Source organism: Theropithecus gelada, chromosome 15, assembly GCF_003255815.1.
Source record: "Theropithecus gelada isolate Dixy chromosome 15, Tgel_1.0, whole genome shotgun sequence".
NCBI lineage: Eukaryota > Metazoa > Chordata > Mammalia > Primates > Cercopithecidae > Theropithecus > Theropithecus gelada.
In genome coordinates, this window is record NC_037683.1 from 83668528 (window position 1) to 83695175 (window position 26648).

General features: G+C 39.2%; 1 protein-coding gene across 2 annotated transcripts in view; it reads left to right on the forward strand.

The window, feature by feature from the left end:
• Positions 1-23610, forward strand: part of MAMDC2 (MAM domain containing 2) — a 172937-nt gene extending 149327 nt beyond the window's left edge. For both annotated transcript variants that reach the window (XR_003115923.1, XM_025359396.1), the window contains exons 12-14: positions 8813-9072; positions 22389-22473; positions 22604-23610. Coding sequence is in view for 1 of the 2 variants with exons in the window: in XM_025359396.1 (XP_025215181.1) it covers positions 8813-9072; positions 22389-22473; positions 22604-22668 (410 nt within the window). In the remaining variant the exon portion in view is untranslated. The remainder of the gene's footprint in view (positions 1-8812; positions 9073-22388; positions 22474-22603) is intronic.
• Positions 23611-26648: the final 3038 nt, after the last annotated feature.

Consider the following 26648-nt stretch of genomic DNA (forward strand, 5'->3'; position numbering starts at 1 on the left):
AGGCTTGAGCCACCACGCCCGGCCTGAATTAATTTTTGTATAAGGTGTAGGGAAGGGATCCAGTTTCAGCTTTCTACATATGGCTAGCCAGTTTTCCCAGCACCATTTCTTGAATAGGGAATCCTTTCCCCATTTCTTATTTTTGTCAGGTTTGTCAAAGATCTGATGGTTGTAGATGTGTGGTATTATTTCTGAGGCCTCTGTTCTGTTCCATTGGTCTATATCTCTGTTTTGGAACCACTACCATGCTGTTTTTGTTATTGTAGCCTTGTAGTATAGTTTGAAGTCAGGTAGCATGATGCCTCCAGCTTTGTTCTTTTGGCTTAGGACTGTCTTGGTAATGCGGGCTTTTTTTTTTTTGTTCCATATGAACTTTAAAGTAGTTTTTTCCAATTCTGTGAAGAAAGTCATTGGTAGCTTGATGGGGATGGCACTGAATCTATCAAATACCTTGGGCAGTATGGCCATTTTCCCGGTATTCATTCTTCCTATCCATGAGCATGGAATGTTCTTCCATTTGTGTGTCCTCTTTTATTTCATTGAGCAGTGGTTTGTAGTTCCCCTTGAAGAGGTCCTTCACATCCCTTGTAAGTTGGATTTCTAGGTATTTTATTCTCTTTGAAGCTATTGTGAGTGGGAGTTCACTCATGATTTGGCTCTCTGTGTGTCTGTTATTGGTGTATAGGAATGCTTGTGATTTTTGCATATTGATTTTGTATGCTGAGACTTTGCTGAAGTTGTTTATCAGCTTAAGGAGATTTTGGGCTGATACGATGGGGTTTTCTAAGTATACAATCATGTCATCTGCAAACAGGGACAATTTGACTTCCTCTTTTCCTAATTGAATACCCTTTCTTTCTTTCTCTTGCCTGATTACCCTGGCCAGAACTTCCAATAGTATGTTGAATAGGAGTGGTGAGAGAGGGCATCCCTGTCTTGTGCCAGTTTTCAAAGGGATTTTTTCCAGTTTTTGCCCATTCAGTATGATATTGGCTGTGGGTTTGTCATAAATAGCTCTTACTATTTTGAGATATGTCCCATCAATACCTAGTTTATTAAGAGTTTTTAACATGAAAGGCTGTTGAATTTTGTCAAAGGCCTTTTCTGCATCTATTGAGATAATCATGTGGTTTTTGTCTTTGGTTCTGTTTATATGCTGGATTATGTTTATTGATTTGTGTATGTTGAACCAGCCTTGCATCCCAGGGATGAAGCCAACTTGATCATGGTAGATAAGCTTTTTGATGTGCTGCTGGATTTGGTTTGCCAGTATTTTATTGAGGATTTTTGCATCGATGTCCATCAGGGATATTGGTCTAAAATTCTCTTTTTTTGTTGTGTCTCTGTCAGGCTTTGGTATCAGGATGATGCTGGCCTCATAAAATGAGTTAAGGAGGTTTCCCTCCTTTTCTATTGATTGGAATAGTTTCAGAAGGAATGGTACCAGCTCCTCTTTGTACCTCTGGTAGAATTTGGCTGTGAATCCATCTGGTCCTGGATTTTTTTTGGTTGGTACGCTATTAATTATTGCCTCAATTTCAGAGCCTGCTATTGGTCTATTCAGGGATTCAACTTCTTCCTGGTTTAGTCTTAGGAAGGCATATGTTTCCAGGAATTTATCCGTTTCTTCTATATTTTCTAGTTTATTTGCATAGAGGTGTTTATAGTATTCTCTGATGGTAGTTTGTATTTCTGTGGGATCGGTGGTGATATCTCCTCTATCATTTTTTATTGTGTCTATTTGAATCTTTTGTCTTTTTTTCTTTATTAGTCTTGCTAGAAGTCTATCAATTTTGTTGATCTTTTCAAAAAATCAGCTCCTGGATTCACTGATGTTTTGAAGGGTCTTTCGTGTCTACATTTCGTGAATTTGAATGTTGGCCTGCCTTGCTAGGTTGGGGAAGTTCTCCTGGATAATATCCTGAAGAGTGTTTTCCAACTTGGTTCCATTCTCCCCGTCACTCTCAGGTACACCAATCAAACGTGGATTTGGTCTTTTCACATAGTTCTATAATTCTTGGAAGCTTTGTTTCTTTTTACTCTTTTTTCTCTAAAGTTCTCTTCTCGCTTCATTTCATTCATTTGATCTTCAATCACTGATACCCTTTCTTCCACTTGATCGAATCGGCTACTGAAGCTTGTGCATGCATCACGTAGTTATTGTGCCATGGTTTTCAGCTCCATCAGGTCGCTTAAGGTCTTCTCTATGCTGTTTATTCTAGTTAGCCATTTGTCTTATCTTTTTTCAAGGTTTTTAGCTTCTTTGCGATGGGTTTGAACATCCTCCTTTAGCTTGGAGAAGTTTGTTATTACCGATCATCTGAAGCTCTCTTCTCTTAACTCGTCAAAGTCATTCTCCGTCCAGCTTTGTGCCGTTGCTGGTGAGCAGCTGCATTCCTTTGGAGGAGAAGAGGTGCTCTGATTTTTAGAATTTTTGGCTTTTCTGCTCTGTTTTCTCCTCATCTTTGTGGTTTTATCTACCTTTGGTCTTTGCTGGTGATGTACAGATGGGGTTTTGGTGTGGATGTCCTTTCTGTTTGCTAGTTTTCCTTCTAACAGTCAGAACCCTCAGCTGCAGGTCTGTTTGAGTTTGCTGGAGGTCCACTCCAGACTGTTTGCCTGGGTATCACCAGCAGAGGCTGCAGAACAGCAAAACTGCAGAACGACAGATGTTGCTGCCTGAGTCTTCCTCTGGAAGCTTTGTCTCAGAGGGGTACCCAGCTGTATGAGGTGTCAGTCGGCCCCTACTGGGAGGTATCTTCCAGTTACGCTACTCAGGGGTCAGGGACCCACTTGAGGAGGCAGTCTGTCCATTCTCAGATCTCAAACTTTGTGCTGGGAGAACCACTATCTCTTCAAAGCTGTCAGGGACGTTTAAATCTGCAGAAGTTTCTGCTGCCTTTGTTCAGCTATGCCCTGCCCCCAGAGGTGGAGTCTACAGAGGCAGGCAGGCAGCCCTCCTTGAGCTGCAGTGGGCTCTACCCAGTTCGAGCTTCCTAGCTGCTTTGTTTACCTACTCAAGCCTCAGCAATGGTGGACGCCCCTCCCCCAGCCCCGCTGCTGCCTAGTAGTTCAATCTCAGACTGCTGTGTTAGCAGTGAGGGAGGCTCTGTGGCTGTGGGACCCTCCAAGCCAGGGGCGGGATATAATCTCCTAGTGTGCCGTTTGCTAAGACTGTTGGAAAAGCGCAGTATTAGGGTGGGAGTGTCCTGATTTTCCAGGTACCATCTGTTACGGCTTCCCTAGGCTAGGAAAGGGAATTCTCTGACCCCTTGCACTTCCCAGGTGAGATGATGCCCCACCCTACTTCGGCTCACACTCCATGGGCTGTACCCACTGTCCAACAAGCCCCAGTGAGATGAACCCGGTACCTCAGTTGGAAATGCAGAAGTCTCCCGTCTTCCGTGTCGCTCACGCTGGGAGCTGTAGACTGGAACTGTTTGGCCATCTTGGAACCTCCTCCTCATATTTTATGGTACTAAATACAAAGGTTTCTGGAACTGGAAACCTTAGTGAATAGTTTCAGCCTGATACCTGTGGCCCAGAGGTGCATAAACTGAAAGCATAGTAGACTTCAGGAGTCACATCTGTAGAGGTATGTGTGCTCCAAAGAACAGATGGTTAGAGGAGGCTGTGCAGACCATCCCTGATTTAGTTAGAGTCCCAACCTGTTGGGAAGAACTGGGCAACCAGACTAGTGCTTAACCTTCACAAAGTAAATGAATTAGTCCATTGTGCCCATGAAAGAAAGAAGTCAATCAAATGATCCTGGGGATAATTAAGAGTTTTCCTCTCTTCCAGAATCTCAGAATAATCCTGGTCAAGACTTGTACTGTTACCAGTAGGAATGCACAATCATCATCCCTAAACAAAAGACAATTCTTAGGTCATCTCTCTCATGTTTAATTCATTGCTTCCCTTCCATTTTGAAAACACTTCATGTTTCAGGGCCCTTAGTCTCTACTTTCCAGGTCCCCAGTGACAGCATCTTCAGAGGAGCTTTTCCCCGCTATTGAGAAGTTCATCTATAGCTAAGGTCCTTTACTTGGGATTCAAGTGGGCCTTTTCAGAGCTCCAAAGCCAGGTGTGAAAATTTTTTTCTTGTCTTAAAAATGACTTTTGGGAGGAAATGTTTTTTAAGTTAAATGTATTAGGGTATTGTTTCCATCTACCATGCTACTAACTTATGTGTAGGATAGCATGGGATTCCTTTGTACATAGCTAAGTGATATACCATGGTCATTTTCATGCCTTGATCTCTCTCTCCATGGAATTAAATTAGACACACCCTTCTGTTAGGATTATGTATATCTGTATTATTGTTTACATTGACCTAACTTAAGTTAGAAAATGTTAAAGAAAATATGTACAAAAGAAGAAGGTTCCTTTCATCACAGAATGTGCAAAAACCCGTGCTTCTTGTGGACCAATTTGCTTACCAGTGAAAGAATGAAGGTAATGAACTCAAAGAATTATCTTACGTGTTCATTTTAAAAATACTTCTGATAGTGTAGAACTTGTTTGAGATGATTTGCTTTGATAAGACTTTAATTTTACCACAACTTGGATTTGCTCTAGTTTGTCTTGAAGCATCATAGTCAAGTGAATATCTCATTGCCAAGAACTTCCCACATTTGGAGTGACTGTGGTGGAGCCATGTGCCCTAGAAATGGTCAAATTGGTTTGTGCTTAGAGCTGTGGGGAAAAAAATGCATTCATTCATCCATTCAACAGATATTAATGAGCGTCTGCTATGTTCCAAGCACTGTTATAGGACCTGGGAACGTGGCAGTGAACTAAACAAGAAAAAAATCTCGCCCTTGTGAATTCTAAAGGAAAGAGACAGGCAAACATAAAAATAAGAAAATTATACAGTATATTAAGAGGCAGTTAACTATGGAAAACATATTAAATTAGGGTATAGGGAATGAGGAGTGCCAGGGAAAAGGGATTGCAATTTGGAATAGTATAGTCAAAACAGGTCTAATAGAAAAGGTAACATCTGAGCAAAGACTTAAAGGAGGTAAGAGAGTGAGACCTGAGAATATCTAGAGGAAGACCCAGGGTTAGCACACACAAAGGCCTTGAGGCAGCAGCATACCTGCCATATTCCAGGAATAATACAAAGGCCAGTGTGGCCAAGCAACACAGTGAGTGAGGAGAAAGCCAGTAGGAATGAGAGAGGTAAGAGAATAGGTGGGAGATTATATAGCTATAGCTATATAATTATATATATATAGATAGATTATATATATAGCTATATAAAGCTAATTGTAAGGACTTCAGCTTTTACTCTGAAATGCTGAGCCAAAGGAAGGATTTAAATGAGTGGTTACAATTTTGCTTTTGCTTTAGAAGGAGCACTATGAATACAGTTTTTTTTTTTTTTTTTTTTTTTTTTTGAGACGGAGTCTCGCTCTGTCACCCAGGCTGGAGTGCAGTGGCCGGATCTCAGCTCACTGCAAGCTCCGCCTCCCGGGTTCACGCCATTCTCCTGCCTCAGCCTCCCGAGTAGCTGGGACTACAGGCGCCCACCACCTCGCCCGGCTAGTTTTTTGTATTTCTTAATAGAGACGGGGTTTCACCGTGTTAGCCAGGATGGTCTCGATCTCCTGACCTCGTGATCCGCCCGTCTCGGCCTCCCAAAGTGCTGGGATTACAGGCTTGAGCCACCGTGCCCGGCCATGAATACAGTTTTGAGATGAGATTGCAGGAGACCAGAGTAGAAGCAGACAGAGTAGTTGGGAAGCTGTTGCATTAATCCAAGCGAGAAATGATAGCAGCCTGGACCAGGATGATAGTAGTGGAGGCAATAAGAAGAGAAGTGACTGGATTCTGTATATATTTTAAAGGTAGAGCCAATGGGAATTCCTGATAGCCCTGATGTGGAGAAGCAGAGAAAGAGAGTAGTGGTGTGCAACTCACAGGTTTCGGGTGTGAACAACTGAACATTCAGTCTACTTCAGGCTGTTAGGAAGTTGAGTTTCGAATATGTTCAGTGTGAGATGTCTACCTGATTTGACAGTTTGAATGAGTCTAGATTTCAGCAAAAAGGTTGAAAATTTAAATCTGAGATATAACAAAATATTTGGTATTTAAAGCCCTGAAACAAGATGAGATCATCAAAGTAGTAAGAATAGTGAAGTAAAAACTGGACCTTGGGGTACTCCAGGGTCAAGAGGTCAGAAAAGAGAGAGTGGAACTGGCAAAAAGTGACCAGTGAGGGAGGAGAAAAGGCAGGAGAATACAGTGTCTTGCAAGCCAAGGTAAGAATGTAATTCTACTTTCTGAAGTGGTAAACCACTATGTCCAATGTTACTGATGGTACAGAAATGACAAAGACTGAAAACTGACCACTGGATTTTGTAATGAGGATGTCATTGGTGAGCACTCCAGAACACTGACAGGATTTTTGCTATTATTTTTAAGCAGATCATGGGAAAGTTGGCAGCTATGCCATTTCCCTTAAGCCTGCATCTGGATGAAACTACTGCCAATGAGACGAAAAGTTGAAGTTGACTGGATGTCAAATGTAACATACCAGATCAAAGATACTCCCATAATTTTGATTTCTTATTTAAATCAATTAGCCTTCTAATTAAAATTTACTTTTGAACTGGGCTGAAATACATGTAGTCTTTAGAGTATCCTAAAGGAGGTTTTGATTTCTACTTGTTCACTGCATTCAGGAATCCCCAGCTAGTGGAGCCTTTGGTGGCAGCATGCCTTGATAACAGGCAACCTGAAGTGACAGATACAGAACTCTGCTCTGATTCTGCTTCTTTGGGGCAACATCATTCCTTAGATGTGACTGGTTGATGCAGGCCACATCCTGTGAGTCAGCCCAGTTTTGCAGGGTGAAAACTTTATAGAGTAAAACACTGGGGGAAGGGGTTGCACAGTGCACACAATTTATTAAGACCAATGATGCTTTCTCCCACTGTTTTAATAAGCCTACAGAACTCAGATTTGTGTTTGTAGAAATAAGAAAAAGAGAATGGAGAAAGACCTCTCAGGCACACAGAGGGGACTTCCAACCAATTCTTGTTGGGATATCTCAATTGCCATATTTTTGGAAATGATTAGAATTCATCAATTAAACTTCGAACTATAAAGAAACCATTTCATTTGCATATATTATTTGGGATCTCTTTATTTTTCCTGTTGATTTGGTCACCAATTTCTGCATGAAATGAGACATATGATACTTTGTAAAGATTACTTTTTACATCATATATGTAAAAAACAAATCAAAATTGGCAAAACGTTGGTGTTTGCTTGGGCTGCCATAACAAAATATCATAGACTAGGTGGTTTAAACAACAGAAATTTACCCATCACAGTTTTGGAGGCTGTAAAGTCCAACATCAACGTGCCAGCTGTTTTAGTTCCTGGTGAGGGCTCTTTTCCTAGCTTGCAGACAGGCAACATCTTGCTGTGTGCTCACATGGCCTTTCTTGGTGTGTGCACCTGAAGAGAGAGAGAGAGAACAAGCTCCCTGGTGTCTCTTTTTATAAGGGCACTACTGTCATCAGGAGAGCTTCAACCTCATGACCTCGTTTAGCCCTAATTAGCTCCCCAGTGCCCCATCTCCAATTACTATCACACTAGGGTTAGGGCTTCAACATATGAATTTGGGGAGACATATACATTCATTCCAAACACATATGTAACACCAAACAAAGCAACAAAGTTGTATGCAAACTTTCTTTGTATATTTTTCAAGTAGCGGAGGTCTAAACTTTTCATCAAGTGATCAAAGGTTAACAACTACTGATGTAGAATTCAGGGCCTTTTTTAAAATGGGCCTCAGATGCACAGAATTATATTACCAGTGAACTACTCTAGAAAAGATCTCTTGCATTACTATTCATATATAGTTTTACTTCAGTGACATGATAGTGATTGTTTAACACCAACTGGCTCTCTTTGGGAAGGATGTGCTGACTTGTATACATGTCCAGTTTCTGTGGTATAAATAGTCCCATCATGGTCCATTTCCGGCTACCAATGTGAAGTCACTTGGAGCTGAAAGAGGATGCATACAATGGGCTATTGGAAGCCCATGGAAGTTGGCTGCAGCACACCACTGCCCTATCTTCATGCCGACTAATCCTGTTTCTGCCTGAAACCAATAAATTTTAAAATAGCAATAAAATAAAATTAGAAAAGGAAATTGGAAAGGCAATTTTAGAATATTACAGAATATGTTTTCAAGACTAAAAAAAAGGTGACACAAACCATTTTAGAAACTGAGCAGGACAGGAAACAAATAATGGAATATGCATGACATGTGAGTGTATGTCATTATGTTACTTAATACAATTCTGTAGCACAGGTATTAACCCTTATCTTAAAAAGATGAATGTAAGTTCAGAGATTATTCATTAGACCAGAATCACATAGACAACAAATATTAGAGTCAAGACTTGAACCCAGATTTACCTGACTACAAAACCCATTCTCTCTCTCTCTCCAAACCAACGTCTGGAAGCTTTAGAATATTGTCCATGAATGAGTAATATAAATTCTGATGTGTTAACCACTGTATCAGTGGCATAATACTGGTATATTAATTACCTCTATACAAGATACAAATTAAACTGAATTATAAATCATTTAAGAAATCATTTTGCTGGTCTCATTTTTGTAACTTATTTTCCTTAGATAATATGTATTCTTCAAAATTATAAAACCCTTTATCAGTACTTTGTCAGGTCATCTTGACTTGACACTCTGAAAGAACACTATGGAGGGAGAAAATGTAATTTGTGTCCTTTTTAACAATACCTGCTTTTGCATTCACCTCAAGGCTACTACATGTACATTGAGGCCTCCCACATGGTGTATGGACAAAAAGCACGCCTCTTGTCCAGGCCTCTGCGAGGAGTCTCCGGAAAACACTGCTTGACCTTTTTCTACCACATGTATGGAGGGGGAACTGGCCTGCTGAGTGTTTATCTGAAAAAGGAAGAAGACAGTGAAGAGTCTCTCTTATGGAGGAGAAGAGGTGAACAGAGCATTTCCTGGCTACGAGCACTGATTGAATACAGCTGTGAGAGGCAACACCGGGTAAGCCAAGAGAGATAAGAACTAAGCAATGGAAAACATGCAGGAGCTTCGGATGTTCTTTCTTATTCTTGCTACCAAAGATAATATTTTGTTCTTTTTCAGAGTCGTAGATAAAGGCAGGATTAAGAAGAAGTAAACATAATTAGTTTATACATTGATTAAATCTAAGCAGTGACAGGGAGAGAAAGTTTTGAGAATTTATGCATAAAGTGATTTTTTTGCAGTTCTATGATAAAAGTATATCTATTTTTGTCTTGATACATTATGGGTGTCAAGTATATTTCTATGTATCATACAAATCTCCAAAACCAAGTCTTCTTTTCTTCTAAATATGGTATTAGCTAATTAGTTGCAGCTGCATCTTTTACTCATTACCCACATACATGTAAGAGCTTTTGTCTTAAGCCTCTATTTAACAGTTAGTACGGTCCAAAGTTTTTTTTGTTTGTTTGTTTTAATGCCTCTGCCTCCATCACTGCATTGATGCAAAAGAAACAGAGACTTGATCCTCAGTCCTCGGTCTCCCCCAGGTCCTCTCATGTGCTATAGAAGACGTCCATCCTAGATGTTCTCTATCATAAAGGAATCTGGGCAGCAATAGGAAACATCCTTTTAAATTCTAGTAGGTAGGGGTTGAACAGCCAGTCTAGCCTGGAGAACCACACCTGCCTTCTGATAGCCACAGATTTTACCTGTCTACCATGGGCCAAAGCTCCAGAAAGCTGTGGGAGATAACCTTCAGATTTCTGATTGTTCTTAAAATTGCTCTGTAGAATTCTCAAGTGTGACCTCCAACTAAAGGCACACCTTCCTATTCATTCTTACTTCTGACTGAGAAACCTCCTGGATCAGCACTCTTTGTCTTTAACTACTGGCTGCCTAGTCTAAATCCAGATCTTCCTGGGAAGAGAGATCCAAATTAAGAGTTTTATTTTGCACTAACCTATGACCAAAAATAATTTTCTACAGATATAAATGGGATGGAATTGCAGAAGCTCAGATGGTTAAGTTGCAGTGCAATCAAAGGTGCTACATTGTTAAAGAGCAAATGACAGGGAAGATGAGCCATTATCTGGGAGAGGCCCATTATCCCAACATGGATAAACTGTCTAGACATTTGGCAAAGAATAACAGGTAGCTTCAGGAATAATTTTATAGTGATTTAATGTCTGTTCAAAAGAAGAAAGTGGATGGCTCAGGAACTTACTAATATAATTGATCATCATTCAGAGATGATGGATTAATTTTGTTAGGCTATTAGGGTACTCCTTCTCTATTCAAATGGTTCTCAAAGTGTGGTCCAGGTACCAGCAGCATCAGCAACACCTGAAATGCAAATTAACTTAATATGCAAATTCTCAGGCCCCACTTTAAAATGAATGAATCAGAAACTGAGGATTTGGGGGCCCCAGAAATCTGTTTTAATAAGCCCTCCAGGTGAATCTGATGTATGCTAAAGATAGAGAATCTCTATGCTAAACTAAATGAATCTAAATCTTTGGGGATGACACCTGAGCACTGATTTTTTTGTTTAACTTTCAAGCGATGCTGATGCACAAGTGCTCTAAGATTTGAGTTCTGGGGACAGGTAACTTCTCAGCATCTAGGCCTTGGGGATCAGACACATGGCCTTGCATATAACAGACTTACTGGGGAGGTAGTTATTTGAAATATTTTTTGAGTACAGAGTAGTGTGGCATCTGAAATGGCATCTAGGGCTCTTCAAATGATGCAGAATAGCCCTGGAGACTTCCAGTTCACAATTTGGGAAGAAGACTCCAGAATCCTCTCTTATTTTGAAGAGAGGTCTCCCCTTGGCTTAGAATGGAACAGATAAGAATCTCCTCTGGGTTAGTGATTCCCTCAGGAATCCAAATGATGGCAGGGAGACCAGGCTGAACTAGCTGCCCCAAAACATCCTAGTGTCTAATAAAACAGATACACCCATATGCACATAGATCAGCCAACTGCTACATGCCAGGCACTTACAGTGCTAAGAGCTGTACATAAGTTCTTTCAACTGATCCTATTGCCCCATTTTACAGGTGGGGAAAAGTAAATGTCTGGCTGGTAAGTGGCTGAATAAGAACCAGATCTCCATGCTTCCAAAGTTTGTATCCCTAAACCACTGTTCTAACACTGCCTCCCACCATAGAAATTCCAAAATAATCCTCATTGGCCTGATGGTCACAAGCACTGCATGATTTTCGAGATATCTTTTACTGTCTGAGAAAGTTTATACATTCTCAAAATGGGGTAATAATTCCTAGTCAGCTGTGCTGGCATTGCCAGAGTTAGAGTGAGAATCAAAGGAGATTATGTATGTGAAAGGGTTTTATAAACCTTAAAGTATCAAAATAAGATATTATCACTGTTCTAACAATATATTCTCACCTAAGTCTCCCTAGTCACTAATTCGTATCACCATGGCAGAACTGGTATTCTCAATAGCCACATCAGGCATCCAGATTGAGCTCCTGTTGTTTGAGATCAAAATATCTCATCTCAATAAATATGTATTGTCCATTTGCTATTCTAGGTGCTGAAGATACTGCAATGAATATAATATATAAAGTTCTTATTTGTTTGGAGTTTACATTCTAGTGGGGAGGAGGCAGAAAATGCAAGCCAAGGCTGGGCACAGTGGATCATATCTGTAATTCCAGCACTTTGGGAGGCCAAGGTGGGACGATTGCTTGAGGCCAGGAGTTTGATATCAGCCTGGCAACATATTGAGACCTTTTCTCTAAAAAAAAATCAAGCCAAACAAACAACAAATAAATACATATATATGTGTGTGTGTGTATGTATATACATGGGTGTGTATATATGCATATATGAATATATGTATATATACACACACATACATATATGTGTGTGTATATATATGTATATACACATATGTATATGTGTATATGTATATATATGAATGTGTGTATATATAGAGAGAGAGTGTGTGTAACATCAGATAATAAGTGCTACGAAGAAGTCAAGCTGAAACTGAGCTCATGAAGTAGACAGTAGAATGATGGTTACCAGAGGCTGGGGGAAGCAGGAGGAGGGCATGGGAGTTGTTGGTCAAAGGCTACAAGTTTCAGATAAACAGGAGGAATATATTTTTGAGATCTGTTGAACAGAGGATGACTGTAGTCAATAATGTATTGCATATTTCAAAATAAGAGAGTAGACTTCACATCTTACCACAAAAAGTGATAAATAAGTGAGGTGATGGATATGTTAATTAGCTTGATTTAATCATCCCACATTTTGTGTGCTTATGTATATACATAATAAATATCACATGGTACCCCATAAAGGTATAAAATTGTGATTTATCAATTAAAAATAAGAAGAGGAGGGGAAATAAGAGGAAGAAGAAGTCAAGTTGATCAGGTGGTGAGGTCAAAGAAGTATTGTGATAATCATGAAAATCCTTAGAAGATGTGGTAGAGTTTGAAATTTATCCCAAAAGCGGTAAGAAGTCATCATACAGCTTTAAAGTAATATCTGATTTTGAAGTGATCACTCCAGCTACTATGTGAAAAGTATACTGTAATGGGACAAGGAGACTTTGGGGGCTGCTGCAGTAGTCCTGGCAAAAGGAGTGGTGGCATAGACTATGCAGCAGAGGTGAGCAGATGTCATCAGAAGCCCACAAGACTTCTTATGTATAGAATGTGGAGTCTGAGGGAAAGGGAGATATCAAGATGACTCCAAAGCTTTTGGCCTGAGCAATTGCTATAATGAATTCAGATATCATTTATTGAGATGAGGAAGACTTGAGACAGAGCAGACCTGGAGTAAGGACAGTGTGTGCAGGAAGAAAATTAATAGACTCCTGGGGGGAAATGTTAAGTTTTTATGTCTATTAGAAATCCAAATGGGTATAAGTAAATAATAGGATATGAGATGAGTTCAGGGAAGAGAACAGAGTTAGGGAAGTAAATGTGTACAGCATCAATGGGAGTGGGCAGGTAGAGATGGTATTTAGAGTGTGGTAGTACTGCTGCCATTTGAGATTGATCCTTTGGGGATAATATGTGGGTGGCCTCCTGAAGGCATTCCACTCATTAGATTATCCCTGTGGGAAAAAGAAATGCATCAAATGGCAAATTTTTAGTCATGCTCCCTCCTAAGGGATTTATTAGTGCTAAGCAGAAACTGACTCACTATTGATCAAAAGCACAAAATCATTCTATTTCCTTTGGATTCCTTGATTGCCGCTCCTCCCCCACTTTCATGACATTTCCTCCTTGATTTCTTAGATTTTGATGCCATTGAAATAAAGCGTTATACAAATTCCCAGCTTACTGAAATATTTACATCTGTCATATAATTAATTATACTGCCTAACAGTTACTAGGAATTTCTATGCACTGCATACTCAGCTCTAAGACTCAAGTTGGCCAGGTGTGGTGGCTCACACCTATAATCCCAGCACTTTGGGAGGCTGAAGTGGGGGGATTTCTTGAGCCCAGGAGTTTGAGACCAGCCTGGGCAGCATGGAAAAACCCTCTGTCCTCTAAAAATACAAAAATTAGCCAGGTGTGGTGGTGCATGCCTATAGCCCCAGCTACTTGGGCGCCTGAGGCAGGAGGATCACTTGAGCCCAGGAGGCAGACGTTGCAGTGAGTTGAGATCCCACCATTGCACTCCAGTCTGAGAGCAAGACTCTGTCTCAAAAAAAAAAAAAAAAAAAAAAGGCTCAGGTCTCCACAATTTCCGGTTTATGATGCCCATAGTAATTTTTTCTTGGTGCCCCAAGACCAAAAGAAACACCTAACAGTTTCATATATTAAGTATTTGGATTCAAAAAACTTCAGTATTTATGTTCTAACAACTTAGTAGCCATTTGAAAAAAATACTTAAAATAAAAATATTTTATCTAATTCTTAACCAAAATTATGTACTAATAGAATGTATATACCTGTTGGGCACAAACTTCCCAACTTGGAATCAGATTGGATACACTACCCTTATTTTATGTTCCACATTGATTTCTACACAATGCTTGCTTTTAATTGCAGCAGCTACCAAAAAACTCAGCTCAATGAAGACATGTTATCAAAAGGAATATAGGTCAATCCCATGTTAAAACTTTGACCTTGAGCTAGCAGTTCACATGGTGTCTGCTAAGTATTGAATACTGCCTTGTTTCCCTTAAAATTTCAAACTATCTACAGCACCCCGTGAATGTACTTGGGCACCCTGGGGTACCTCAGCACACACTTTGGGAACCAAGGACATATATTATCTTATTTAATCCTACCTTTGTTATGTTTATTATCTAAATAAACAAGTATTTGTTCAGTAGCTATTTGATTTGGATAGATTTGGTTAGTCTTAAAGTGCAAAGATAAGTTGGCTTAATCCTATTGTCAATGTAGAAAAAGAAGAGGTACTCCTACATATTTATAATACACGGGGGAAATCATAGTACTATAAAATGGTGATCACTACTGTACTAAGAAAATTCAGAGGAGAAAGTTGTATAAAATCAAGTGTTTGGCCAAATCATAGACTATTCAGAATATAATTCCTTCAGGTAATTTTGTTTATTATTCTTTTCATTACAGACTTGAAGGCCAAAAAAACAGATTTTATTGTTGTTCAGAGAACCAAAAGTCTTATTATCTGCACTCCTATCTAGATGTGTTAGGACATTTTTTTCCCTCTTCTTGCCATTTATTTGGATTCTCATTTAGGGTTGTGTATTAATCAGGATTCTCCAGAGAAACCGAACCAATAGAGGAGAGAGAAACAGAGAGACAGACACAGAAGGTAAGAGAGAGAGAGAGAGAGATATGAAAGGGGATGTATTAAGGAAATTGGTTCATATAATTATGAAGGCTGAGATGTCCCATAATATGCTACATATAAGCTGGAGAACCAGGAAAGCTGGTACCATAGCTCAGTCCAAATCCCAAGGCCTGAGAACTAGAGAAGCTGATGGTGTAACTATTAGTCTGCAACCAAAGGCCTGAGAACTAGGGTGCCACTGGTATTCCAGTGTCTGAAGTTCCAGAAGTCTGAAGACTGAAGAACCTAGAGTTCTGATGTCCAAGGGCAGAAGCAGACGGGTGTCCCAGTTACAGAAGAGAGAGAAAACTTGCTTCTCCTCTGCCTTTTTGTTCTATCTGCATCCTCAAGCAATCTGATAGTCCCCACTCACACTAGGTGAAGACAGATCTTCCTTTCTCAGTCCACCAATTCGAACGCCAATCTCTTTCAGAAACACCCTCACATACATACTGAGAAATAATACTTTACCAGCGATGTGGGTATCCCTTAACCCAGTCAAGTTGACACCTAAAATACACCATCACAAGTTGGACCTTAGAATTTTTATAAACAGGGGGGCATGCCCAAGATGGCCAAACAGGAACAGCTCCAGCCTCCAGCTCCCAGCAGGGGCGACACAGAAGACGGGTGATTTCTGCAATTTCAACTGAGGTACTGGGTTCATCTCACTGGGTCGTGTCAGACAGTTGGCTCTGGTCCGCAGGTGCAGCCTGACCAGCAAGAGCTGAAGGAGGGCGAGACATTGCTTCACCTGGGAAGCACAAGGGGGAAGGGAATTCCTTTTGCTAGCCAAAGGAAATCGAGACACACGACACCTGGAAATTCGGGTAACTCCCATCCTAATACTGAGCTTTACCAAGGGTCTTAGCAAACGGCACATCAGGAGATTATATCCCACACCTGGCCTAGTGGGTCCCACGCCCACGGAGCCTCCCTCATTGCTAGCACAGCAGTCTGAGATCTAACTGCAAGGTGGCAGCAAGGCTGGGGGAGGGGCGCCTGCCATTGCTGAGGCTAAAGTAGGTAAACAAAGCTCCCGGGAAGCTTGAATTGGGTGGAGCCCACTACAGCTCAAGGAGGCCGGCCAGCCTCTGTAGACTCCTCCTCTGGGGACAGGTCATAGGTAAACAAAAAGCAGCAGAAACCTCAGTAGAGGTAAACGCCCCTGTCTGACAGCTTTGAAGAGAGCAGTGGATCTCCCAGCACGGAAGTTGAGATCTGAAAACGGACAGACTGCTTGCTCAAGTGGGTCCCTGACCCCTGAGTAGCCTAACTAGGAGATATTCCCCCACTAGGTGCAGACTGACACCTCACACCTCACACGACAGTGTACACCCCTGAGATGAAGTTTCCAGAGCAAGAATCAGACAGCAACACTTGCTGTTCAGCAATATTCTATCTTCCGCAGCCTCTGCTGCTGATACCCAGGCAAACAGGGTCTAGAGTGGACCTCAAGCAAACTCCAACAGACCTACAGCAGAGGGTCCTGCTTGTTAGAAGGAAAACTAACAAACAGAAAGGACATCCACACCAAAACCCCATCAGTACGTCACCATCATCAAAGACCATAGGCAGATAAAACCACAAGGATGGGGAAAAAGCAGTGCAGAAAAGCTGGAAATTCAAAAAATTAGAGCGCAATTCCCCTCCAAAGGAATGCAGCTCATCACCAGCAACGGAACAAAGCTGGACGGAGAATGACTTTGATGAGCTGAGAGAAGGCGGCTTCAGTTGATTAAACTTCTCAGAGCTAAAGAAGGAACTACGTAACCAGTGCAAAGGAACTAAAAACCTTGAAAAAAGATTTGACGAATGGCTAACTAGAATAATCAATGTAGAGAAGTCCTTAAAAGAACCAATAGAGATGAAAACCATAATGCAAGAACTACGTGACAAATGCACAAGCTTCAGTAACCAACTTGATCATCTGAAAGAAAGACTATCAGCGACTGAAGATCAAATGAATGAAATGAAGCGAGAAGAGAAGTGTGGAGAAAAAAAGATTAAAAGAAATGAACAAAGCCTCCAAGAAAAACGGGATTATGTAAAAAGACCAAATCTACATCTCATTGGTGTGCCTGAAAGTGACAGGGAAAATGGAACCAAGATGGAAAACACTCTGCAAGATATCATCCAGGAGAACTTCCTCAACCTAATAAGGCAGGACAACATTCAAATTCAGGAAATACAGAGAACACCACAAAGATACTCCTCAAGAAGAGCAACTCCAAGACACATAATTGTCAGATTCAACAAAGTTGAAATGAAGGAAAAAATGTTAAGGGCAGCCAGAGAGAAATGTCGGGTTACACACAAAGCGGAAGCCCATCAGACTAACAGCAGATCTCTCGGCAGAAACTCTCCAAGCCAGAGGAGAGTGGGGGCCGATATTCAACATTCTTAAAGAAAAGAATTTTCAACCCAGAATTTCATATCCAGCCAAACTAAGTTTCATAAGTGAAGGAGAAATAAAATCCTTCACAGACAAGCAAATGCTTAGAGATTGTCACCACAAGGCCTGCCCTATAAGAGATCTTGAAGGAAGCACTAAACATGGAAAGGAACAACAGGTACCAGCCACTGCAAAAACATGTCAAAATGTAAAGTCCATCGATGCTAGGAAGAAACTACATCAATTAACAGGCAAAATAACCAGCTAATATCATAATGACAGGATCAAGTTCACACATAAAAATATTAACCTTAAATGTAAATGGACTAAATGGTCCAATTAAAAGACACAGACTGGCAAATTGGATAAAGAGTCAAGACCCATCAGTTTGCTGTGTTCAGGAGACCCATCTCACATGCAGAGACACACACAGGTTCAAAATAAAGGGATGGAGGAAGATTTACCAAGGAAATCGAAAGCAAAGAAAACAAGGGGTTGCAATCATAGTCTCTGATAAAACAGACTTTAAACCAACAAAGATCAAAACAGACAAAGAAGGCCATTACATAATGGTAAAGGGATCAATTCATCAGGAAGAGCTAACTATCCTAAATATATATGCACCCAATACAGGAGCACCCAGATTCATAAAGCAAGTCCTTAGAGACTTACAAAGAGACTTAGACTCCCATACAATATTAATGGGAGACTTTAACATCCCACTATCAACATTAGACAGATCAACAAGACAGAAAGTCAACAAGGACATCCAGGAATTGAATTCAACTCTGCACCAAGTGGACCTAATAAACATCTACAGAACTCTCCACCCCAAATCAACGGAATATACATTCTACTCAGCAACACATCGCACTTATTCCAAAATTGACCACATAGTTGGAAGTAAAGCACTCCTCAGCAAATGTAAAAGAACAGGAATTATAACAAACTGTTTCTCAGACCACAGTGCAATCAAACTAGAACTCAGGACTAAGAAACTCAATCAAAACCACTCAACTACATGGAAACTCAACAACCTGCTCCTGAATGACTACTGGGTACATAACAAAATGAGGGCAGAAATAAAGATGTTCTTTGAAACCAATGAGAACAAAGATACAACATACCAGAATCTCTGGGACACATTTAAAGCAGTGTGTAGAGGGAAATTTATAGCACTAAATCAAGAGAAAGCAGGAAAGATCTAAAATTGACACCCTAACATCACAATTACAAGAACTAGAGAAGCAAAAGAAAACACATTCAAAAGCTAGCAGAAGGCAAGAAATAACTAAGATCAGAGCAGAACTGAAGGAGATAGACAAACAAAAAACCATCCAAAAAATCAATGACTCCAGGAGCTGGCTTTTTGAAAAGATCAACAAAATTGATAGACTGCTAGCAAGACTAACAAAGAAGAAAAGAGAGAAGAATCAAATAGACGCAATAAAAAATGATAAAGGGGATATCACCACTGACCCCACAGAAATACAAACTACCATCAGAGAATACTATAAACGCAAATAAACTAGAAAACCTAGAAGAAATGGATAATTTCCTGGACACTTACACTCTCCCAAGACAAAACCAGGAAGAAGTTGAATCCCTGAATAGACCAATAGCAGGCTCTGAAATTGAGGCAACAGTTAATAGCCTACCAACCAAAAAAAGTCCAGGACCAGATGGATTCACAGCCGAATTCTACCAGAGGTACAAGGAGGAGGAGTTGGTACCATTCCTTCTGAAACTATTCCAATCAACAGAAAAAGAGGGAATCCTCCCTAACTCATTTTATGAGGCCAACATCATCCTGATACCAAAGTCTGACAGAGGTACAACAAAAAAAGAGAATTTTAGACCAATATCCCTGATGAACATCGATGCAAAAATCCTCAATAAAATACTGGCAAACCGAATCCAGTAGCACATCAAAAAGCTTATCCACCATGATTAAGTGGGCTTCATCCCTGGGATGCAAGGCTAGTTCAACATATGCAAATCAATAAACGTAATCCAGCATATAAACAGAACCAAAGACAAAAACCAAATGATTATCTCAATAGATGCAGAAAAGGTCTTTGACAAAATTCAACAGCACTTCATGCTAAAAACTCTTAATAAATTCGGTATTGATGGAACATATCTCAAGATAATAAGACTATTTATGACAAAGCCACAGCCAATATCATACTGAATGGGCAAAAACTGGAAGCATTCCTTTTGAAAACTGGCACAAGACAGGGATGCCCTCTCTCACCACTCCTATTCAACATACTGTTGGAAGTCCTGGCTGGGGCAATCAGACAAGAGAAAGAAATAAAGGGTATTCAGTTAGGAAAAGAAGTCAAATTGTCCCTGTTTGCAGATGACATGATTGTATATTTAGAAAACGCCATTGTCTCAGCCCCAAATCTCCTTAAGCTGATAAGCAACTTCAACAAAGTCTCAGGATACAAAATCAATGTGCAAAAATCACAAGCATTCTTATACACCAGTAACAGACAAACAGAGAGCCAAATCAGGAATGAACTCCATTCACAATAGCTTCAAAGAGAATAAAATACCTAGGAATCCAACTTACAAGGGATGTAAAGGACCTCTTCAAGGAGAATTACAAACCACTGCTCAGTGAAATCAAAGAGAACACAAACAAATGGAAGAACATACCATGCTCATGGATAGGAAGAATCAATATTGTGAAAACGGCCATACTGCCCAAGGTAATTTATAGATTCAATGCCAACCCCATCAAGCTACCAATGACTTTCTTCACAGAATTGGAAAAAACCGCTTTAAAGTTCATATGGAACCAAAAAAGTCCCCGCATTGCCAAGACAATCCTAAGCCAAAAGAACAAAGCTGGAGGCATCATGCTACCTGACTTCAAACTATACTACAAGTCTACAGTAACCAAAACAGCATGGTACTGGTACCAAAGCAGAGATATAGACCAATGGAACAGAACAGAGCCCTCAGAAATAATATCGCACATCTACAACCATCTGATCTTTGACAAACCTGACAAAAACAAGAAATGGGGAAAGGATTCCCTATTTAATAAATGGTGCTGGGAAAATTGGCTAGCCATAAGTAGAAAGCTGAAACTGGATGCTTTCCTTACTCCTTATACGAAAATTAATTCAAGATGGATTAGAGACTTAAATGTTAGACCTAAAACCATAAAAACCGTAGAAGAAAACCTAGGTAATACCATTCAGGACATAGGCATGGGCAAGGACTTCATGTCTAAAACACCAAAAGCAACAGCCACAAAAGCCAAAATTGACAAATGGGATCTAATTAAACTAAAGAGCTTCTGCATAGCAAAAGAAACTACCATCAGAGTGAACAGGCAACCTACAGAATGGGAGAAAATTTTTGCAATCTACTCATCTGACAAAGGGCTAATATCCAGAACCTATAAAGAAGTCAAACAAATTTCCAAGAAAAAAACAAACAACACCATCAAAAAGTGGGCAAAGGATATGAACAGACACTTCTCAAAAGAAGACATTCATACAGCCAACAGACACATGAAAAAATACTTGTCATCACTTGCCATCAGAGAAATGCAAATCAAAACCACAATGAGATACCATCTCACACCAGTTAGAATGGCAATCATTGAAAAATCAGGAAACAACAGGTGCTGGAGAGGATGTGGAGAAATAGGAACACTTTTACACTGTTGGTGGGACTGTAAACTAGTTCAACCATTGTGGAACACAGTGTGGCGATTCCTCAAGGATCTAGAACTAGAAATACCATTTGACCCAGCCATCCCATTACTGGGGATATACCCAAAGAATTATAAGTCATGCTGCTATAAAGACACATGCACATGTATGTTTATTGCGGCACTACTCACAATAGCAAAGCCTTGGAATCAACCCAAATGTCCATCAGTGACAGCAAACTATCGCAAGAACAGAAAACCAAATACCACATGTTCTCACTCATAGGTGAGAACTGAACAATGAGATCACTTGGACACAGGAAGTGGAACATCACACACCGAGTCCTATTGTGGGGGCGGGGGGAGGGATAGCATTAGGAGATATACCTAATGTAAATGATGAGTTAATGGGTGCAGCACACCAACATGGCATATGTATGCATATGTAACAAACCTGCACGTTGTGCACATGTACCCTAGAACTTAAAGTATAATAAAAAGAAAAAAAAAAAGAATTTTTATTAACAGTATTTTGCCACTAGTCTGTCATTAAAGCTTCTTTGAAACATTAATTTCAAGTAACTTTATAAACATATTAATTAATTTATGTTCTTTGTTTTAATTTTAGGGAGGGTTTAAATAAAATTTATGGGCTTTTAAAAATTTAATTTAAATTATACACTACTCCAAGGAAGACTCATTTGCTTATAAAATGAATAGAGCAAATGTGTCTTCTGAACAACTTTCATTACCCATGGGCCTCCGTGGACCATTCAGTAATTTATTAACCATTGTTGGGACAGCCTTAGAGCTGGTTATCTATTTTTCCTACAACCACAATATCTGATCAGTTATTTTCTTCTCAGAATCTAAAGTTATAAAACGGATTCTCTCCTCTGCCTGAGCTGTGTCTTTGATGTTGTGGTATTTAACATAAGTGAACCCTTATCTTTGGTAAACTTCATTATTATACTTTTCTGTTCACACATGGGTATCATCAGTCATATTAAATGTTTCCACCTAGTAGCAGTATCAGACGTAGATTTACAGAGTGCTATGGGAAATTTAAGTTTCTGAGCACCTCACTTTCACAGACCCTTTGTGAGTGCTGGGGGATGCTGGCAGCAGAGTGTTCCAACTGGGAAGAGGAAACCAGGTTACCACCAGGAAGCATTTCTAGGCAAGCATTTCTGGGAAATTGGTAAAGAGATCTCAGAAGACAGGGACCTGAATCTTCAAGGCTTCAGTAATTTATTGTTTCTTTAAGTTCCAAATAAATATTATCTTTAATCTCTAGATTTCAATTTGTAATTTGGTATCCTTTTCCTTAAAGGGATCCTCAAGAGCAATCTAAGTTTTCATATCTACAAAGCCTGGATTTGCCCTGACCAGCACTGTATTATCAGGATGATTCTACTTCTAAATTCAAACATATTATTCTTTCAGATTATTTTTGAAGCCATTCGAGGAGTATCGATAAGAAGTGATATCGCCATTGATGACGTTAAATTTCAGGCAGGACCCTGTGGAGGTAATATTTATCCCAATTATATAAGCTTGACTGAAAATGGACTTTGCGATACTGTTTCAAACTACAAGAATACAAATTAAATGTTTTTCTATAATAAATACTGTTATTGTATATTTATCTTTCCTGACAGAAATGGAAGATACAACTCAACAATCATCAGGACATTCTGAGGACTTAAATGAAATTGAGTATTAAGAAATGATCTGAATTGGATTAACTAGACGAAAATCATACCTCTTCAATCAAAATGAAAACAAAGCAAATGAATACTGGACAGTCTTAACAATTTTATAAGTTATAAAATGACTTTAGAGCACCCTCCTTCATTACTTTTGCAAAAACATACTGACTCAGGGCTTTTTCTTTTTGCATATGACAACTGTTACTAGAAATACAGGCTACTGGTTTTGCATAGATCATTCATCTTAATTTTGGTACCAGTTAAAAATACAAATGTACTATATTGTAGTCATTTTAAAGAACACAAAGGGCACAATCAAAATGAGATGCGCTCATTTAAATCTGCATTCAGTGAATGTATTGGGAGAAAAATAGGTCTTGCGGGTTTCCTTTTGAATTTTAAGTATCGTAAATATTTTTAAAGTAAATAATATGGGCTGTCAGTAATATCTGCAGAATGAATGCAGTCTTTCATGCTAATGAGTTAGTCTGGAAAAATAAAGTCTTCTTTTCTATGTTTTATTCATAGAAATGGAGTATTAATTTTTAATATTTTCACCATATGTGATAACAAAGGATTTTTCATGAATGTCCAAAGGTAAGTCAGTATTAATTAATGATGTATTACAAGGCAATGCTACCTTCTTTATTCCCCCTTTGAACTACCTTTGAAGTCACTATGCGCACATGGATAGAAATTGAACTCTTTTTTGTAAAGCAAGCTTAAAATGTTTATGTATACATACCCAGCAATTTTTATAAATGTGTTAAACAATTTTACTGATTTTTATAATAAATGTTTTGGTAAGATTTTGAATACTACACATTCAGGCAGATATACTAAACTGCTTTTTATTTACTTATTTAGAAAATTGTATATATATGTTTGTGTATCCTAACAGCTATTATGAAATTATAAAATTACCTAATAAAAATAATTTGAAAATCTTTTCACTAGCAATTAACTCATTTCTACATTATTTGTCTTCATCAGAGTATCTTCACTACATAACTACAGATTCTAATTTGAATCTCTACTCTGCCACAACAAAATGCTTAAGTCTTTTATTAGTGACATAAGCACTCTATACATTAATACAATAATTATTACTTTTTTCTCTTAATTTTCCTTTTCTCCACGCATACAATAATTTTTATAGCATGCTTTATTTCACATAGACAATCTCAATTTTTTATCTCATTAGAATGTAAACTCATATCCTAACAGAGTACAAGATTTCTTGCTGTTTTGTTTACTTTTGTATTCTCAGTACCCAGAAAGTGTCTGGAATAGTAAGTGTGCAACAAAAAAAATACTTGAATGAATGAATGTCTTTCCTGCTTCGGTAAGATGGAAATATTTTAGTCTTTCACAGATAAGGAAACAGAGTCTCAAAAGAGTGAAGAAATTACTCATGATTTTGTATCTGTTAAACAGAGGAATTTAAGAGGCTGGTCTGATTCAAAGGCTCATACCTCTTAACTACTTTGTGTAGCCAAAAGTCCATTGTTTCCCTGAAGTTGGGAGGGTTTCCCACTCAAGAGTGTCCAAACTCATAAATTAATCTGTTAAGAGCTTTATCTTTCTGAATGCAAAGAAAACAAAAAATTCTCAGCTACACAAGATACATATCCTGAGGTTTATGGAGAAAATAAAATTTTATAATAAAATTTTGCAAATCAAATTCTATTTATGATTAATTGCCTATAGTGGAGGAAATTCCTAAACAGAGCTGAAACATCGGGGAAGGAAGATTTCAAGATGTTGACCTACTCAGCTGCATACTAGGCCAGGCATAATTCCTCCAAAGCATTATTTTTGTCCAGAGCTACAGTTACATTTGCTGAATTAAGGAGTGAAGATTGTATCTTCAAGACTCCACACAGTATCTGCTACCTAGTAAGGGGGTTATAATATGTAGTGAGTAAATAAAGTCATTCAACAGCCTCCTTGCTGGTGACATAAATCCATAGTAATAATCACAGCTAACATGTGTTGAATACTATTTTCAGACATTTTTCAAAGAGTCTGTTTCGCTGCCACATCTGTGTTCTTATCCTTACAAGGTCGCCTCCTGAACATGATAGCTCTCCTACCAGCTCCATCCTCAATGTCAATTTACACTATAGGCAAAGATTCTAAGTTTCCCTCTTTCAAGAGGATTTATTGGCTACCAAAATTGCTTCTAAGGTTGCTAAACCAGGAATCCTACTAGATATGCCAACTTTGGAAACTGGGGGAAAAGAGGTGGGGGTTGGGGTACCAGATATTGGCTTGGGGCAGAAAAGGAGGTAATTATTACCAGTTGTTGCTGAGAAACAACCTGAAGTTAATCTAAGAGAAAAAAAGGAGGTGGATAGTGAACTGCTTAACTCACCTTTCCTCATTTATGCTCCTTTGACAAAATTCAATTGTTTGATGCTTCTTTTCCCTTTCCAGGTTGCCCTTGGCATTCATTTCAACTATATTTCACCTTCGTTTTAACTATATTTCACCTGGATGAATACATGGAAAGGATAGTAAGCACAGTATAGGTTTCTCAGATTTAGAAATGCCCAGGGAGAAGAAATGCTAGCTAATAGATACTGCTTAACAATTTAAGCCCAGTGTTGGCTTTTATTCCAATTCTCAGCAGCACCTAAACATACAAGTGCTTCAAATGGAAATTGCTTTCTCACACAGATTGCCTTCTCTTCTATAATTTCCTGTCTAGGATGGAGATTATTTGTGTATAGAAGGGAGTGAAGAACTGAATACTGAGAAAATAGTGCCTATGATGCAGGGTTTGGTTTAATATGGAGGAAGAAAAGGTTCAACAAAGATTTCTAGAGAACTCTATGCTCCGGGCATTGTACTGAGCATGGAGGTTACAAAAATGCCCACAGATTAGTGAGGGAGAGAGAGAGATAAACCAGTAAACACTGTTTGGAGTGCTAAATACAAAATGGCCATAAGCCCAGGGTGCTATGGGAGGGCCTCCGGGGGGCATCTGACCCAGCAGGGCAGAGGCAGCCTCCTGGCTGCAGTCTGGAGAGAGCAGTGGAAACCAACAGCACCCACTTGCACAGTGTCCCTGATGCCTTCATGTCTTCTCTCACACTCTGAAGGCTAAGACCTGGGCTCTGTGACTTCTTGGTCTCATGCCAGGGCAATGTTTCCTTGTGTGATTTAACCAGAACTGGGGAAAAAAAAAAAAAAAAAACCACAAAAAACTGAGTTTCTGTAACTAATAATTTTAATGACACTGGATTTTCAACATATGGATTACTACAGAGAGGTAATACAGCACAGTGATTAAAGACACTGCTTCTGGATTTACACTGTCCTTTTAAATCTCGGGTCTGCCACTTACAAGCTATGTGACTGAAGGCAAGTCACTTACACCCACTCCCACTCCTTTTCTTAGTCTGCAAAATGGGGCAAAGACTTATTCCTACTTCTTAGGGTTGCTGCAAAGATTAAATGAGAATAATATGAGCACCTATAACAGTCTCAGACACACACAAGCCATTCTAGTTTATAAGGTTTCAGTGAAATTTCAGATAAATCATGGTGATTTTTATGTATTCTTTTTCTGTGAAGGAATTGTGAGTTTATAGTGCCATCTTAAGGATAAAACAAACATATAATCTTGCCATTTTATCATCTTTTTCTTTATTACTCACAGTACAACTCATTTTGACTAGTAGCTGGGTAATGCTCTCCCCTGTGTTCTTCCCACTCCACTTGCCCCTAGTAAAATCCCACTTACCCCTAGCAAAATGTATCATTGCTAAACCTAACTTCTTGTTTATCTCCTCAAGAATGCTTGCTTATTCAGTTTTGTATCCCCACTGCCTAGCATACTCAAAAGATTTCTGGATTAAATAAACAAATGCTTAGTAAAAGCATTTCATTTAGTACAAACATGCATGTGGGTTTCAAAAATCACAAGGAATATAATGGTGCTCTTTGATCCATTACAATTTCATTGGTCATTTTAATATATTTGTCT